Source organism: Tachypleus tridentatus, chromosome 10, assembly GCF_004210375.1.
Source record: "Tachypleus tridentatus isolate NWPU-2018 chromosome 10, ASM421037v1, whole genome shotgun sequence".
Lineage (NCBI taxonomy): Eukaryota > Metazoa > Arthropoda > Merostomata > Xiphosura > Limulidae > Tachypleus > Tachypleus tridentatus.
The window spans coordinates 142,520,237-142,539,833 of record NC_134834.1 but is presented as its reverse complement, the minus strand read 5'-3'; the positions used below and the strand labels follow the sequence as shown (position 1 = coordinate 142,539,833).

At 32.9% G+C, this 19,597-nt stretch overlaps 1 protein-coding gene across 1 annotated transcript in view; it reads left to right on the top strand.

Annotated features, from left to right (window-relative positions):
* Positions 1-19,597, top strand: part of LOC143230484 (uncharacterized) — a 35,933-nt gene that overhangs the window by 7,085 nt on the left and 9,251 nt on the right. Inside the window, exons 2-5 of the mRNA XM_076464132.1 lie at positions 1,911-2,006; positions 12,210-12,672; positions 15,628-16,962; positions 18,296-18,435. Coding sequence (XP_076320247.1) covers positions 15,660-16,962; positions 18,296-18,435 — 1,443 coding nt within the window. The 5' untranslated portion in view covers positions 1,911-2,006; positions 12,210-12,672; positions 15,628-15,659. The remainder of the gene's footprint in view (positions 1-1,910; positions 2,007-12,209; positions 12,673-15,627; positions 16,963-18,295; positions 18,436-19,597) is intronic.

The following is a 19,597-nucleotide window of genomic DNA, read 5'->3' as shown; positions in this document are numbered from 1 at the left end:
GGGCAGCTGTAAAACAACGGAGTTACGATGCTAAAAATCAGAGGTTCGATTCCCCTTAGTGGACCCAGCAGTTACCCTGTACGGCACCAAACATAATTTTAAAGTTGGATGTTAGATTCAGTTTTGGAAAAAAATTAAAAGTGTCATTGGATTTTCTGTACTCACGTTATGAGAATCACCACTTAAAAGTGCTGAAGATACCAGAGGCTTCTTTCAACATTATCTATGAAGGGAACTTTTCTAATGGTAATACAATAAGTGTTGACACCGGAGTAGATATTATCTCGATTTTGTTTTGTAAGCCAGCGAGAAAGAATAATCAAAATGATTTTGAGATTAATCAGTTTAGAAAAGCAATTGGATAAAGAGGATCCAAAAATTTCATATACGTTTTAAGACATTTAATTAATTATTGTAAAAAACTATGATTATTAATATTAACATTGTTAATTTTCAGAAATCATTTTATTGTAAATTATGGAAATTTAAGTTTAATACACTATTAGTTTTCTTTTAAAAATATTTTTCAAGGAAGTTCTCATTCCAAGGAAAGAGCAATGTGACAGGATTTTTTGTAACATTTTAATTCAGGATTTTGTATTATTCGCTACAAGGAGATTTAATGTGATACCATGAGTATCGTAGTGGCATTTAATATTTTCTTGAGAATTTGGAGCACAACTGTAACATTACAAAAAAACAAAAAAACACATGAGTTGCATGAGAGTTATTGATTGGTCTGAATACTGAGTCAATAAGTTTGTTTGAAGATTCTCCGTTAATCGTTTCAGTGTTGTTCATATTTGCTTATTTGTGGTAAGCATGAGAAAATTAGCAAGTAAAATATATTTATTATGAGAAGTTATTTGTAACACTATGACTATGTCTCGTTTTAAGAAACTTCTAGAACTCAAAGTGTTTTTATTATCACTAAGTACTTTTAATTTATTCATACACTATTCCTGTTACTTGCGGCCACTTTTTTGTTATCTTCAGGCCTCTTAGGACTAAGTATCTTTATTCAAACACTCTTTATGTTATTCTCAGCCATGTTGTTTCAGGATTTCTTTGCACAGACCTTCTCTTTTGTCTTATTTTTGATATGATATTATTTACTATGAATAATTTTACAATACATATACTGCCAAACAGAGAGCTTATATTGTTAAGGAATGAGAAGTTTCGAAGAAACTATAATAATTAAAAATAGTGTATAAATAGAAAGTAAACCAAATTCAAAAACCTGAAAAATTTTGTAACATTTATAAACATACAATGATTTAGGATCAATTTTGTGATTGAAAACTATCAGGTACCTTAAAGAATAACTTTTTATTGTGTAATATAAAAACCTACTCACATACCATTTGTAAACTTGTTTTGTAACTGCGAAAGTAGAATAATAAAGTACATGTAACCTTGTTTCTGACTGCGAAATGGTTAAGAGTGAAGTATTTGTAACTTTTTTTTAACTGTAAAAGGAGACTAATGAAGTATTTGTAACATTGTTTATGACTGTGAAACGCTTAACAATGATGTACTTGTAACCTTGTTTTCAACTGTGAAAGGAGAATAATGAAGTATTTGTAACCTTGTTTTTGACTGCGAAATGGTTAATAATGAAGTATTTTAACCAAGTTGTAACTCTGAAAGGAGAATAATGAAGTATTTGTAACCCTGTTTTTGACTGTGAAACGATTAACAATGAAGTGCTTGTAATCTTGTTTTTAACTGCGAAAGAAGAATAATGAAGTATTTGTAACCTTGTTTTTGACTGCGAAAGAAGAATAATGAAGTATTTGTAACCTTGTTTTTGACCGCAAAATGGTTAATAGTGAAGTACTTGTAACTTACTTAAAACAGTCATAATTTAGAACTGCTGTTGAATAACAGTAATTATTTATTTTCAGTGTTACGCTCTTCTAAAAAAGTATGATTCAAGCTCCCAAAGATTTAATAAAACTGTAGGCTGGTGCTGTCCACAAATAGCCTCACGCCAGAGATCGGTGAGAATATTCTATCAGTTACATTAAATATAAGTTTTAGTTGCAATATTTTATTATAAAACTAACAGAAATAAAACTTGGGTAGGTAACTGAAAATCGTCTGTTTTGTTTTATATATTTTATAGCATAAACATATAAAACGTATAAGTACCAATTTCAAAAGTTATTTAGAAGGAAGTAAAAATATAGTATTAACATACATACATCCACTAGAGAGGATATATGAAAGACACAGCTACTTTACAGTAAAGGTCTGGTGTGGCCAGGTGGTTAAGCACTCGACTCATAATCTGAAGGACGAAGGTTCGAAATATTGCCACACCAAACGTGTTCTTCTTTTCAGTCGTGGGGGCGTTATAATGTGACGCTCAATCCCACTATTCGTTGGTAAAAGAGTAGCCCAAGAGTTGGCGGTGGGTGGTGATGACTATCTGCCTTCCTTCTAGTCTTACACTGCTAAATTCGACACGGTTAGCGCAGATAGCCCTCGTGTAGCTTTAGCCTCGCGCGAAATTAAAACAAACAAAGAAACTTTTAGTGTTGGAGTTTATATTTTCGCAAGTTAAATAATAAAGGAAAGTTTAAATCTTTAAAAAATAAAATACATGTATTTGAACAAAACTACAGTTACTGTTCTTATCAAAGTTTGATAGGATTTAATACAAAACTGCTGTAATGTACTAGTCATGTTTAAAGTTGGAAGTTTCCTGACTGTTGTAATGCGTTAGTTGTATTTACAGTTGTGAGTTCTCTGATTGCTGTAATAGTTATATTTAAAAATTCTAAGTTCTCTGATTGTTGTCCAGAAATAAATGTCTTTTTTGAACTGCAAAGTTTGGAAAAGTATAAACCAGTGTTGTAAAACACTTCAATCAAAGTAAGCACCATTTGCTTCAACACACTTTTGCCAACGTGTAACATGTTTATGTCCCTGCTGTAGAAAACAGAGTTTCTAAGGTCAATGAGCTACCAGAAATCTTCTTCTGCAACTGCCTGGTTTTTAAAGCGTTTATTGTTCACAAAGTTATCAAAATGCTTGAAAAAATGAAAATCTGTAGGGGAAAGGTATAGGGAATAAGGTGGATGAGGCAGAACTTCGATTTCTAATTCATTCAATTTTTGGAGCGTCATCTTTGACAGGTCTCATAGCGCCAATTTTGTTGATCTTCAGTCAGCTCATGCGGAACCCACTTGTCCAACGTTTTTGTCTTTTCTATCACACTCAAGTGGTGCAATACTTGATTTGCTTGTGCCGAGCTTTTTTGCAAGCTCACGTACTGTTGTACGAGTGTGTGTTTCAACTGGTTCCCTTAATGTGTTTTCATCTAAGGATGGCTTCCTTCCACGACCTTCGTGGTCTTCAAGACTTACTTCTTTATGTCGAAACCTGTGGAACCAACGCTGAACTGTACGTTCAGTAACAGATCCATGGCCGAATGCCTGGTTGATGTTTCATGTAGTTTTGGTAGCTTTTCGTCCAAGTTTGAAGTCGTAGAGGGAAATCAGACGAACGTTCTTCTTGTCCATGCTGCCGTGGGGGTTGCGAAACTTACTCTGAGTAGAGTTGAAACAGTAGCTAATTAAGACACCTTTTAAGCGACAAACGTTGGATTAACGATAAGTTACTCAATATTCAGCTTCTAAATGTTATCGTGAAAATTCCGATATTTATTTCTGGACAACCTAATATATTTAGGAATTCTGAATTCTCTGACTGTTGTAATTTAATAGTTGTATTAACAATTTCGTGTTCTCTGATTGTTGTAATGTGTTAGGTATGTTTGGTAATTCCAATTATATTAATGTTGTAATGTAGTAATTGTACACTCGAGTTTCGGATTCGTATGAACTTAACATCAATGTTGTCATTCATTGTCAATAATTGTAGTCATTGTAGTCAATAATTGTTTTTCACCTAATTTCTATATATTAATTAATATTGAATATTACAGTTCTTTGTTTGTTTGATGTTTTGAATTTCACGCAAAACTACACAAGGACTATCTGCGCCAGCCATCCCTAATTTAGCATTGTAAGACTAGAAGGAAGGCAGATAGTCATCAACACCCATCGACAACTCTTGAGCTACTCTTTTACCAATGAATAGTGGGGTTGACCGTCACATTGTCACTCTGTTACGGCTGAAAGGGCGAGCATGTTTGGTGCGACAGGGATTCGAACTCACAACCATCAGATTACGAGTCCAAAGCCATAACTACCTGGCTATGCCAGGCCATATTACATGTGAACTCCATTTGTGTATTGCTTGATAATTATAGTTAAAAACTAGTAGTTTTGCTCACTATAATATTCATTGTTTTTACGTTCTACTATGTAGCAAGACATTTTTAGAACTATAGACATTAAACCAGTTCAACAGGTAGCCAGACGTTCACAGAACTAAAAACATCTGAATATTCCACCAGACAGCTAGCATTTATAGATATGTATAGAGACATTTAAATATCACTCCAGGAAGCAGAGCACTCACAAGCTTTGAAAAAGTTAACTATTCCACGCAGTACGTGGTTGGACCATGTTGTTCCATATACGTTTAACTATTTCAGTAGAGCGTTTCTATATATACAGACAGTTAGCTGGAGTATCCGTTCCCTGGACGGAAGTTATGTAAATATGTGACTAATGAAAGGTTATCTTTGGACATGAAAAGTTGCATCTATTATACGTAATTGTAGAAAAACAAACAAAACGCCAAAATACCCATAAAAAATGGTTAAACACAAAATGTGTAACTGCTTATTCGCATGTATCCTTGCATGGACTCAACCACCCTTCATGCTAAATTTGGTGAAGATCTATCAACAGGGGACGAAGTAGTGGGAAAAATGTCTCTAAAAAGTGCAATACGTAAAACGTGAAACTGAAAATTTTTAAGTATCCCCTATGGATCTAATGACCTTCACACCAATGTTTGTGAAGATCCATTTACACCCTGCGAAATAGTTACATGGATATATAACAGACAGTACTATTGTATTTATATAGATTAGCTAATTTGCTGCGCGGTAGAATCAGTCGTTGATCTATATAATGATATTTAGCTATTCAACCAGATCTCTGAGTACTTTCAGACCGATTGATATTTAGCCATTCAACCATATATCTGTGCACTCGTTGACCTATAAATGTTTAGCTGTTCCATTAGACAAATCACCATTAAGAAAATATTGATTGTGTATCTTATACTCACTCCTACCTGACATCAAATACCAGTGATATCGTTGAAGGACATTGTAAATCGATTTTATCTTAATCTGACATGGGTCTTGGATTAAATAGCTTATCAGAATGCGTTCAGTATAGTTGTATCGAATTATTTATCGAATATTGTGCTTTATAAGTTACCAAGTATGTTTGTTTGTTTTGCTCGAGGATAATACGTACTAGTTTTCCTTAACTAAGAAATAATAGACAAGAGCAATACATTTTTCAAATGGAACATTCATTCCCCAAGAAACTGCCGTTTTTGCTTCAAAAGGGTTAAGAGCCTTTCCATCTAAACATTCAAAGAGATCCAATAAATCGAATTCAGTGTCTAAATTCTGACCACAAAAAGTAATTGAAATTTGCCAGTCGCTTGACTGCAGATCAGTGCCATATGTAATGGGCTGGATTTACGTTCATCACTGCAAAAATATCCTATTCCTTGATTAGGTTCGTTACAATTTGTTTACCAAAGGCAATATTTGCAGTTTGTTTATCAAAGGCATTATTTGCTTAATTCTGCTTGTGTGGAAAAACTGTCTACTCGTGAATGTAACATATTATTTTGTATTTAAGACACAATACTAGTGATTTGATTATAATTGTAGCATATGTTTTAAGCATTTAAACATTTTTCTTTTGCCTAACATCTTCACTTTTTAAACTACAATTTACCAAACTTCGGCAGCTTAGAACAAGCCTCATTACAGAATATTTATCTTACTTTAGCCAACTTTTAAACAATGTTTCAGTAAAAACATTGTATATGAAACTTTGTCTCGCCTATCCCACAATACCCCTTGAAAGACGTAAAGGAACTTAAACTGCTGTAGTGATATACCTCCTGAAAGACATAATGGAATTAAAAAATTTCCATTGAGGTTATGTCCACTGTTAATATTTGCAACAAATGCAAAAACTATTTCTTTAAAAACTCCAGATACACATTACTAAATATAACTAAAGGTTAATCAAAAGTTTCCATTAATCGTTGGTAAAAGTTTTTTTATTGCAAACTTGAGAAACTGTTTACCATAGATTTAGACATTACATTATTCTTACAAACCTAAATATTAAGAATAAATATATATTTTATTTACATTTTGTTCATTTAGGATAGAATATAACAATAAAACGATATTGGTTAATTTATTTTATTATTCTGTTACTTATATTCTTTATCACTCAGTGTTGAGAACATAGTTACATAAATAACATTTTTTTTATTTATGTAAGAACGGCTCGTTTGGGTTGAGAAAATTGTATGTTCTGTAGATATGAAATCAGCAATTGTATCATCAACTTACCTATACCAGTGAACCTAACGATAACCCAAGAAGGTCGAAACGTTGTTCGCTCCTCTACGTAAAAAAAAAAAAAAGTTCTCAAACCAAACGAATCGTTTTTACATAAATATTTTTCTCTACAAGTGGGTTTTCTCGACATCACTGATTAACATTTTTTTTACTTTTAATATATAAGAATAAAACGTAATACTTGAATAAAGGCTGTTTCGTTTTTCGTCGATACTTTCAACAGCAGAAAGTAAGAGTTTTAACTTAAGTAAAACAGCCATACCATTAGTTTATCCTGCAGTAAACTTGGATTCAAAGGGAGTCTTAGTTCTTGAAAAAAATCCAACATTCCAAAATTAAAACAAATAAACCTGCAAGAAACCTTGAAATAAATTATGTTCTTTGTTTTAGAAATTCATATTTTTAAAGTCAAAAGTGAATACAACCTGCTGTTGCAAACAGTTAAAACGCTGTGGTATAAAAAAAATTCTCCTTATTTCAAGCTATTAGTTAGTGGGCTAATGACTTATGCTAAGTTTGGGTGTTTGTTTTCAGGTTATCTGCATATAACTATACAAGAGTCATCTGCATATAACTATATAAGAATCATCTGCATATAACTATACAAGAGTCATCTGTATGTATCCGTTCCCACACTCACCGCCACATTGTGGTACTCCAATTCGATAGGATTTGACCATCACTGTGGCCCGGCGTGGCCAGGTGGTTAAGGCGATCGACTTGTAAACCGAGGGTCGCGGGTTCGAATCCCCGTCGCACCAAATATGCTAGCCCTTTCAGCCGTGGGGGCGTTATGAGTCACTGTCAATCCCACTATTCATTGGTAAAAGAGTAGCCCAAGAATTGGCGGTGGGTGGAGATGACTAGCTTCATTCCCTCTAGTCTTTCACAGCTAAATTAGGGACGGCTAGCGCAGATAGCTCTCGTTTAGGTTTGCGTGAAACTATAAACAAAGAAACAAACAAAACCATCACTGTTGTAACGCTACCACGGCCCTAAGTTGTAGAGCGCGATCTAGTGACAACAAAACATTAACCACAAACCTTAGGGTTTACAGCCGGACATGATAACAAATAGGCCACGTGTAGCTCTGTTAAGATTAAAACCAGGACAATAATAATTGATACTAAAACAAACAGAAATACGTAGACGTATTGTTTAACAATTCATTGTATTACTTTTTTTAAAAAGACACTGACTGATAAAGTAAAGTGGTAGATATTACATTTATTGACTTCAGGTTTCAGCTACTTGGATGAGCACTCAAGTTTCAACAGGTTCCATCATTAGCGATAAAGATCTTAATTTTTCAACTAGTTTTCAATAGGACTAAACTTGGTATCTCTGAACGGCTGGTGTGGGTACTAACACTTTTACTGCTAAAGAAGAGAACAGCGTTTCGACCGTCCTAGGTCATCTGAGGGTCGAAATTTTGTTCTTTGCTTTATTAGTAAAAGTGTTAATATCCATACCAGCCGTTCTGAGATAACATTTTTTATTTCAAGTGGGTTTCTCGTCATCAAGAAGGACTAAATTTTAAAGTATCCTAATTAAGCACCTCTGGCTACACTCTCGGTACAAAGTTTTGCTTATTATATTTCGATAAAATTAGTTTTCACTTGAAAAAAGTGGCAATGAACTAGTTAGATCATAAGGATAAGAACTATGAAATTTAATGATGTGAACTCGCACATATAGACCACAATATTATTATTTGGTCATGAAAACTGGTTAAAATTTCAGATTTGTTTGTTTTATATTTAAGAAAAGGAAAATACACATATTTTTATTGTTTAATAACAATGATAAGAAAATAAGGTTTCAGCATCATTTAAATTAGTATCATGGAAATCTAAATACTCAAAATATCTTTCTTCGAATGCGTAAGTTGTTTATTTTATATCAGAGTACGCCCCCCAGTGGCTCAGCAATATGTCTGCGGACTTACAACACTAAAAACTGGGTTTTGATATCTGTGGTAGGTAGAGCACAGCTAGCCCATTGTGTAGCTTTGTGCTTAATTCAAAACAACATAAAAAATACCAGGATACTAGTTTAACACACTTTTTATTTCTATAAAATCCAATATTAATAATGGTTAGAGTATTGTTTAGAAGTGTTCAAAAAACATGAACCTAAGCTTAATGTGTTGAAATTCTATCCTTTGCAGCTTTCAGTTAGGAAAAGATTTATTTTTTGTGTCAATCTGAGTGTCTTGTTTTTCTACCAAACATAAATATACTACCTATTAGATTATAATATTTGGAAAATATTCTCGAGAAATTGTAGTAGTTTTCGACGTAAAGAAAATTATCCGCGAAACACCAGTAGTTATCTTGTGAGTATAGTTGTTGAATAATAAAATCAATCTATACGTATCTTATTGCTGGTTTGCTTTTGCTTCAACAGTATATGCTTATCGTCTGCATTAGGACTGGGTGAAAACATGTAATTTACGCTGTTATTTTAATTCCTAATTACCGTCACGATAGGCCCGGCATGGCCAGGTGGATAAGACACTCGCCTCGTAATATGAAGGTCGCGGGTTCAAATCCCCATAACACCAAACATGCTCACTCTTTCAGCCGTGAGATCAATCCTATTATTCGTTGGTGAAAGAGAAGTCCAACTGTTGGCGGTGGGTGGTAATGACTAGTTGCCTTCTCTCTAGTCTTACAACGCTAAATTCAGGGGTTCTATTTCTCTCGGTGGACTCAGTAGATAGCTCGATGTAGCTTTGCTATAAGAAAAATACACAAACACCCTCTAGTCTTACACTACTAAATTAGGGACACCTTTGTAGCTTTGTGAGATCATTAAATTATCTGATCTTGTATTTCACTCTTTTGTTTGCAAGAAATATCGATTTGTATTTATCAGTTGTCATCGACTAAAAGGTGAGTTGCCATACATATACTTAACTCCTAATCACCGCCAATTTTTCACTTATAAAGTTATCTGACTTTATACGTCGTCGACTACTGAAAGGGTTTCTGCTACCATACTTATATATATGCTATGATCTGTTTCTTGACTTTCGTGTAATGTATTCGTGGAGAAATATCTGGGTATTGTCAGCTGGTATATTGTTGAGTAGGTTTTGTTCAGACGAAAAATTAATGTCAAATTATGTATATTTATTCATATATATTACAGATTTCTTTTCACCAATGGTCAAACGGAAAAAAAAATCTGTGACGTAAAGTTCTAATGTATTCTTTGATTGGTTCTATCCTTTGCTATAGACTGCAATTTCGCCCATGCAACGCTCATCAGCACATCTTGGGTCAGCAAACCAAAAATGGACATTTAAGCCTATTAGTGAAGTGTTTATAGTATTCAATGAGTTTTGAGTTGTTGTTTTTTTAATTCCCCATACGTTAACCTAAATTAATTTAGATATATATATAAATAATATTATGGTACTGTACTTAATTCATTATTTGATTTTACACTGCAGGCCAACTGTTTAATGCTGAGATATATATACATATGTAACATAAACAACAAGTAGGTATACAAACATTATTTTTCAAAGACATCTGGTAATGAAGCCAATACAACACCTCAACACAAACAACAAATAGATGTACAAACACTTTTTCTTGGAGGCACCTGGTGGCGAAGCCAATACAGTTCCTGAACACAAATAACAAATAGATTTACAAACACCTTTTCTTGGAGATACCTAGTGGTGAAGCCAATACACTCCTGAACACAAACAAGATGCATAAAAATGTAGTGATGTCATTAGTTCAGGCATTTTATCTCTGAAGATAAGAAAATTACAAAGTCTGATTTACTCTTGAACACACGCCCTAGTGTAGCCTCTGGAAATACCTTACTTAAATGTTGCACAAGTTTATTTTTTTAAACCAGAGATTTTCTACTAAGGTGTGGAAAAACGAAGTCAAAGTGTGCTTTCCAGCTTGTAGGATGTCCATTGTTTAAAAGTTTGTCAAATGTCTTCTGAATATTCATGCTGATGAAGTCTTGAGTCATTAGAGGAAACACTTGTTTGATGTTGGAAAGTCAATTATCGAAATACTTTGGATTTTATGACATGAATTAGTTTACAAGTAAACAAATTGGAAAAAATGACTGAACAAAACAGTACAAGTCTTCTGAATGTTAAAACCTGTGTTATAATATTGAGTGAAAATCTCTGAAAAAATAAAATATTATAATCACTTTAAATTTCTGCTAGTATGTTATTTATTAAGATATTTAAGAAAATAAGTAACTTTAAGTTTAAAATATACCTTAATTTGTGGAATAGGTTTCTTAACTACAGGTTTATCCAGTAAATAATCACTGAAATTGAAATATTTTTGTCTTAGAATAACTCACGAGTTCGCACATTCGGTTTCTCCCTAACAAACTTTACAGTTTATAAATTACTGGAGGTAGAAAGAAGAAAGTGGTGATGAAAGTAAACATTTTAATGTAAGATTTCTTACAACCATGAGATTAACAACGGGTCTTATTGATGTGTCAGATTCAGCAGAGATTAAAATTACGTAGTTTGGTGAATCACAAATTTACAAACAAGGTAATGGGAAAATATCTACTATTAGAAAGTACACATTTCAGTAAAAAATTAATTAATTAAGAATAGTGTAATGGCAACGAATAAGAAGATGATTAACAAATTAAGCTCTAAAGTGCCACTAAGAATAAAAGTATCTACAATATATTAAAGTAGTAAATAATGTAAAAACAATTGAAATAGTTTACACTTAAGAAATGAGTTCGTGTGTAATAGAATATTTAGTTACTGCGTAAATTTAGCGGAGAGATGAAATTAATTATTTTCTGAGAAACGTCATTTTCACCCATCTCACCTCCAACTAACTCAGTTGGAAGTCTGAAGGCTTATAACGTTAAAAACAGGGTTTCGTACCTACGTACGACACAATTAGCCCATTGTGTATCTTTGAGCTTCATAACAAACAAACAAACTGTCCAACTTTTCTACAAATTAAGAGTTTTAATGCTTTTACTTTTTAAAGATTTAAGTTTTATTTGTAAAATGATAAATAAATAAATCTATTTTTGACAAATTAATAGAAATGATTTCTGAGGTCAAGTAGCAGTATTATGAATTATTTCCAAAAGTCTTTAAAAGATGTAATACACCATCAAGTAGAAACATAAAAAATTGAAAACTTTATTTAATATATTGTTTTCACTGTACGTCCATGATATTTTGGTGTGGTGTTTCTTAACGTGTTGTTTAGTCTGATCCAGTTTTTTTTAATTAACCCGTTTACATAACTTCAAAAATTTATTTTTTATTGTATATAATGCTTTATGTTTTTGAATACAAACTTACATAATAGGTTTTTGCGCTTTGCTTGCTGTAAGTATCAAACCCTATGTTTGGCGTTATAAGCCGTCAAGCATATCACTGAAATGTGAGACGAAATATAATATCTAAACAGGCTCAATTTCGGCATAATTAAGTTCAGTGATATCTTTTTTTTTTTTCATTACATATATATTTTTTTCTGTTAAATGTAATAAATAAAGTTTTAATAAGGCTGACCTGACCTCTTTGTAAATTAAGTTATTCTAACTATAAAATAATACACATCTATATTATTTTATTATAGTTCAATCACAGTTCGTGAAATTTGGTAGTATGTTGCTTTCCCGTTAGAGTTCCCATCATTCCTTGCCATCAGAAGAAACTTTCGTTTGGTCTGACGACGGTGGCTATACTGGTCATTTTACATTCGAGGAGGCGGCACACAGAGGTTCTAACCAGCATCGACTTGCACCCAAACGAGTGAGGAATTCCTACAGACCTAAGCTTGAAGAGTTTCACTGTTGTCACTTCCGACCCACCACCACTGTTAATAACAGGTTAGAATCTGACCATCGCCACATCAGGAGATTCGACAAAGTAGGTTCACTTGGTAGCCGTGTGAAAAGATATGAACCATCTGTTACATTAAACTCCCCTTCAACTAATAACACGTCGTTTTACTTGCATCGTTCTCACATTAGTCCTGATGATCGAGCAAAGAAATTATTTGAAACTTCTAGACAGAACCACTTTCACCCAGCTACTACAGGGACATCATATCAAACATCTACCAAAAACATTTCAACAGAAACCAGTAGGTCTTTTATTGTATAAAATTCTATGACTTAAGTCTTAAGATCACCGTAAGATTTTTATACAATATTTTTTGGGACAGTTTCTCTGGTATTATAATGTAGAATTGCAATGATTAAAGAAAGGTTTCTTTACAGTTCATGTTTTGAATATATCGCAGCCATTCTTTCCTTTATTTATTCAAATTATGTTTTGTTTAATTTCTGGACTGCTTGGTTATTTTTAAAGTTGATAAAGTTTTAGATTAAATAACATAATTAAGAGATAAAAGCAAGACTACATCTAAGGAAGTTTTGGACATTGTACTCAAAAAGTTGTGTTTTAGGGTTTTTGATTTTCCACTCTTCATTCAGTTTCTCATTTCTTCTAATTTCTCCAGTCGAAAAGTAGAGTTTTTGATCTAATTTTTTAATTCCCCTTTTTACTTTTTTTTCTACTAGTGAGGTTGATAAGTGTGTGAATCACACTCAGATTTGTGTAACGGCCATTAGAAAGACAATTTCATTCAATATTCCAAGAAACATCAAAATAAATGTCATAAAAATATATTCCTGGTACAAATAAAAGCTTGCACACGTAAGTTAGCGACATTTACTTCATTCACATAAATCATTTCGTATACATTTTGTGGCTTTTTCGGTTTTGTGTATGTCCAGTCTGTACTGTACTGAAAGTGTTGTGGATAGATCATTTAATTAGATGGAAAATTGAATGGAAAAAAGCAGAAGATTGTTAATAAAATGGTATTATGAATTAAGATCACAAGTGAGGACACCTCAGGGCTCAGTGTTAGGCACTTTCCTCTTTCTGATTTATATCAGTAATATAAAGGGGTGATTTGTTAATAAATTATTTAAGTTTGCTGACGATGTTAAAGTTTTGGATGTGGCTAGTTGTGAGAAGAATACTACTGTTTCATTAAAGGATTTGGTGAGTTGGTTGAATATATATCACAGGGCTCTTAATTGTAATGGGATACCATAATTTAAATTATGAATATACTTTTGATGGAAATAACCTTAAAATGGTATGGAAGAAAATGATCTTCTAATGAGCTGTTGGTAGTGGTAAGTCAAATAATATTTTAGGTTGGATCTTCAGAAATAACGAATACAAACCTAAATACATTATAATTTTATTGCATAAGCCATTGATGAGGTTTGTTTTATTGTTTTATGTCAAATCTTTACATTAGAAAGAACACTAAATTGTTGGAAAAGATTCAGAGGTTGATAGCTGAGATGGAAGGGTCATTCATAGACAGGTTGAAATATGTGAAACTGTTTGTTTTTTTTTAAAGGATATAGAAATTTTGGTTGAGGTATTTACTATTCTTAAGGGAGTTCATAGTGTCAATGTAACATCTTTTTATGTTATTTAACGATAAGAATGGTAGAACTAGTAGACTCAAGTATAAATGTATCTAGGCTAACAGTTGGCCTGTGGAATGGGTTACCTTAGTATGTGGTGGTTGTTTTTAATGTAAGGAAGTTCAAAGAAAGACTTGATAAATAATTCAAAGATAAGGACTAGCTTTTAGGTATTTTCTGTTAAAGCTTGGTAGATGGGACGGCCTAGATGAATAATAAGTCCTTTGTTTTTAAATTATGTATTCACGCTTGTCTATATTTTTCAAAATGTTATTTCAAGGTGTCTGCTATATGGTTTTCATGTATTAGCATAATATTTAATATTTAGGTTTAAAGCTTCCCATTTTGTTGCAAAATCGTAACCAAATCAGACGTATATATTTATACTTGTGTTAGTTATGTGTTTTGTTCAATTTATTTTAGTATTTATTTTGAAATATCGAAGAAAATTGTGTTTGAAGTAGGTCGTCGTAAAAATTTTAATAGGGAATGTATAGAGTTGCACTTATTTTTGCCTGGCTAGAAAAAGCGGGCAAATTGTGTAAATTGTGCATTGTTTCTCGTCTGATTATGTAAAGTGTGCACTGTTTCTCGTCTAATTGTGTAAAATATGTACTGTTACTCGTCTGATTATATAAAGTGTGCATTGTTACTCGTCTGATTATGTAAAGTGTGCACTGTTGCTCTCTGATTATGTAAAGCGTCTACTGTTCTCAATTCTAACGAAACAGACTGCTATCTGTTTTACAAATTAACAATTACTGCAGCCACGGATATGTACCTGATAATTTTCTTCCTCGTATGTCCAAACAAGTGTAGAAGTAGTTAAAGATGGCTTGTTTAATATGGGCTCCAAAAAGTTTCAAAGATTAACACTGAGTTTTCAGATCGATATTTTAATTTCTTTTCTAAATTTTTAGTTTCTGATTTTGTATCATTAAATCCAAGGAGCTAAAAAATGTAATAAAGGAAGTGACAGCAAAAAGTATCCCGAAATAAATAAAAAGGTAAAACAACGGTAAAAAGTAGAACCAATATAACATAATTATTTTATACTTATATTTGGCTTCTCAATTTGATCTTTACATTATAGCTCAATTATAAATAATCAGTTTTTACTATGGTGTAACGTATTATGTTATATTGGAAGAACAAAGGATTAAAAACGTAGTAAACACGTAAGTTTTGATCACGTTTATGTTCGAGGAGCGTAGTTATACATTCAGAAAACTAGCGATAAAATTTTTCTGTGTCTGGTCTCTAAAAATATCTATTGGTGACGTTATTGTTAACATAGAGTCTATAAAATATCATGTATTAGCAAACATGATAAAACTATGAACATTAATCGACATAGGTCCGAAACAATATATTGTTTTTATGGCATTGTTATCATCTTATATTCCAATAATTTTAACCCACTGTGTTCTAAAATAATGTTTTATGTTTTTAATTCAATAACCTTTATCACATATTTCTCCACCCCATGCATAACATTTTTATTTATTGTAATATTGATCATTATTATGTGGCCATCATTGTAAATTTGTCAATGATTTTAACTTTTATATATTTGATCCTGACAGCTGATGCACACCAAAGAATTTCCAACAACTGCATGAAATTGTCCCGTGACCTTATTCAGGTGACAGATTGTAATAAACAGAAACGTTACGACAAACCCAAAGAAACACCTGACATCGTAAATAACAAGATCAACCGACCCATCTGCGTAATCCACACCTACGTCTTGCCAGATGTTTGCACTAGAAGTGAAGACAGGGAGACAGAACAAAAGGAAGGGAAACCAACAAGACTAGATAACTCCGAATATCCAGCAGAGCTTCACATACCAAGCGATTTGGCACGATCACTCGACTCTTCAAGACCACAAAATAATTCAAGTTTCGAATATCCGGAGCTAACTGTTGAGAGGACTAAACTTGTTGAAAATCAAGAAGTTTTAGAAGCTTTCCACAGATATATTCCAGATATTTATTGTGGAACTTGTTCTTCAATAGCACCTAATGCGAAAGTTGACCAGGTAAGAAATCCTTTTGAAGAAATCGACAAAATGAAAGCTAATGGATTGAAAAATTCTACAGCAAAGCAAATTGTTGTTGAAATTAAAAGCTACTCTGATAAGAAAAGAGAAGAAGGGATTAAAAGGTGTTCAATAGAAGACTGCCCAAAGATGCAAAAGTTGGCGTCTCCTTCGCTTACATTACCTTTGTCAGAGAAAAGTATAAGTGGCAGTTCATCAAGAAAACAATCTTGCAGTAGCAACAGTTCTTACAGTTCCGTAGAACAGTTAAAAATTGATAAAGTTATCATAAACGAGACTCGCCCAGAAAATCTCCGATCCTCCAGCTCATCACAAGGCTCTGATGGTGTTTTGTCTAGTGAAACAAAGACGCTAGAAAGTAAAACGAGTCAATGTGTAGGACAACTCAATGGCAAATACACGTCCACATCAAGCCGACCTGTTTCTGGTTTCTTTGATCCAGCTCAATTTAATTTTCCCGTTGGATTAGATTCCAACCTCAAACCTTCAGAATTTTTAAAGACAGTTAATAAAAAATCTTTATCTTCCAGCTTAATGACAAAGAGACATAGCGAACCATCGAAAGAAAATCCTACGATGATAAATAATGTGAAATCACAAACTAATAACCAGACAACAATATCAGAAGATTTTGCAAAAAACATACAAATTATTGAAAGAATCGACGTTCCTTTTAACAAGAAAAATGACATTGAAGTTTCTAATCCTTCAGGAAATCAAGAGAGTAAGACTGGAGAGAAAAAGAAGGACATCTTACAAGAAACCTTAAGTGCTACGAATAAGCCAGTCTTCAGTATTACAAAAGAACAGCTGCAGTCTGTTAATTTGAAGAAAACTGGAAAACCTTCTTCCGATGGTAAAAACATTTTAAACCTACAAATCACACAATAAGTGATTTTTCACAAGATTAACTTTCAATTGTGTTAAACCAACTGAACATTAATGTATTAAGTGAATTCATGTTATAAAAATTATCTATTAGTAAATGAATAATTGGTGGTTATAAACCAAAACAACTAAGATTAGTGAACGTTTAACAAATAAAAAAAATGTTATTACTAAAAAAAATGCCATTATGTTGCGTCACTGACTGTATTTTAGATTTATTGTTGTACCATCAAGACAGCCTTTAAAGAGGAGGACAAAGGAAAGGTTTTGATGTTGTTAAAAGGCCTAAACTCAGGCTGTCAGTGGCAAGCTTATCATGAATTTATGCTTCACAAGATGCCTTCAGTAATAGTAATTTCGATCCCAACTATTTTCATTCTCGATTTTAACATTTTAAAATGAATTTTAATACCACTTAACTGACGTTTAAGACTACTGTAAAGTCCTAACATAGATAAATGTAAACGTTCAAAAACAACATCGATAAAAAAATAACAACAACATTTATCCAAATTAACCAAACTTTTAATTTTGATTTATTACTTGCTAAAATTTCTAATCACTTTTGTCCCTCACCAGGTCTATATTTTGAACTACGTTTTTAGTCTTCAGGTAAATTCGAGACAGCTTAGTTTGCTATGTGATTATTTGCTGGATCAAGTGATATGTTTGCTTCCAGCTATATCTTGATTTTTTTCAAGTTCAGTAGCCAGCCCAACATAGTTTGTTTTTTAATTTAGCGATAATTTTTTTTCTAATACTTGTTCATTTATTTTATAAGATGGCGTACGTGGGCTACTAAAGCTTTATAAGCTGTGTATATAATAATAATATAAATAGTCAAAGATTGTTTTGCTTCATCAAATGATGATAATATTACAGTGTCTGCTAAAACTAGGTAAGCTCTAGGTTTGTTGAAGAAAGATGATGATACACGAAAACAACGAATCTCGGTTTTGGTTATTCGTCACTTTTCAACCTTGGAATGCTCTAGATAGCTTATAAGCGGCAAACACAACAGAGATAGAGCAGTTATGCTAAGTAGCTCTTCATATATAGCTCATGATGAACTGTAAATAAGAAAACCCGGATAAGGTTTTGTACCACTTTTATACGGGCATTCTAGTTATAAACGTTTTTTTTTATTCAGTATAGACAAACCTTTGATGGAAGAGTCTAACACCCTGTAAAGTTGGCTTTCACGTAATTAGGGTTACCATAATAACATTTTGTTAACAATATAATTATAATGAAAATCTATTATATAGTCCTAAATGCGGTGCACTTTTTATCTTACGTAGATAGAACTGTCCTCCTGAAGATTAATCGGTCAACACCTGTAAAGAAGAATGACATCATTGCAGAACTAAAGCAATTTCCTGCGGACATCGACGTGTTGAGAAGATCTAATGAGGAAGGAGTGAGGTTGGACATAGAAGAGGTAACCATTCAGCTACAGAAAGTACTATAGTAAACAAAAACATAGTTAACTAGAAGTATTTGTCTTTATTTGTTTGTGCCTTTCTGCTATGATAAAAAAATAGTAAGTATTTATTGCATGGAAAGTAATCAATTAAACCAGACAGTTGTGGCGTATGTATATGCATAAATATATGACGAGTCACCTGACTCAATTCAGTTTTATCTCAAAAAAATGCCCATTTGTGAGGTATATAAGATGAATATCCTTTTTATGCTCAGAAGCAAGTGTAATTACCATTTCCAAATGATATAGGCGTTCTTCTCAGATACAGTTAACACTTCTGACATGAAACTCATGTAACTGGGGTCAGCATTCAATTCTTTGAGGCCCCTAAAAACTCAAAAACTTAAAGGCTATCACACCCATTCCTCTGTAATAACACCACATGAAACAATCTGAAACGTTTTTATTTCATTTTCTCGATTCCTGGAAGGGTAACTTGTTTTAACCACTGACATACGTATACAATAGTGTGTTCTCTGTCAGTTAGTTATTAAGCACTAAAATGACATCACAAAAGAGACGCCTAATGTTGCACTTTGTACTGTCGTGACGTCAGTAAAACGTGCACATGCCATAAATCGCGAGAATAATTATGAACTTCGTAGCCTACAATATGGCATAATATATCAAAAAATAAAAATATTTGTTACTTCTAATTTTGGTTTTATTTACTCTTTAAACGCCCCCCAGGGGCTCAGCGGTATGTCTGAGGACTTACAACTCTAAAATCCGGGTTTCGATACCCGTGGTGGGCAGAGCACAGATAGCCCATTGTGTGGCTTTGTGCTTAATTCAAAACAACCAAACAACAACTCTTTAAACAAAACAGTTTTGGGACCCTGAGTAAGAACATCTATGTGCACCTAGGTTCTTTGATAGCTTCACAGTTTAAGTTCGCCAACTAATTGCGGGTGGACGTTTATAGAGGTGAAGAATGGTGTGCTACAAGTACGAACGGCATTTGATTTCTTGTTGATTGAGCGAGTAAAAAACCGATCCAGGCAAAGAGATTATCTTCTAATTTAAACAGCAAGTAAAGACTTGGGGAGTTCCAAGTACAGGAAAATAAATCAAACCAGGCAAGGAAAAAGGACGTGAACATAATAATTTAATACCG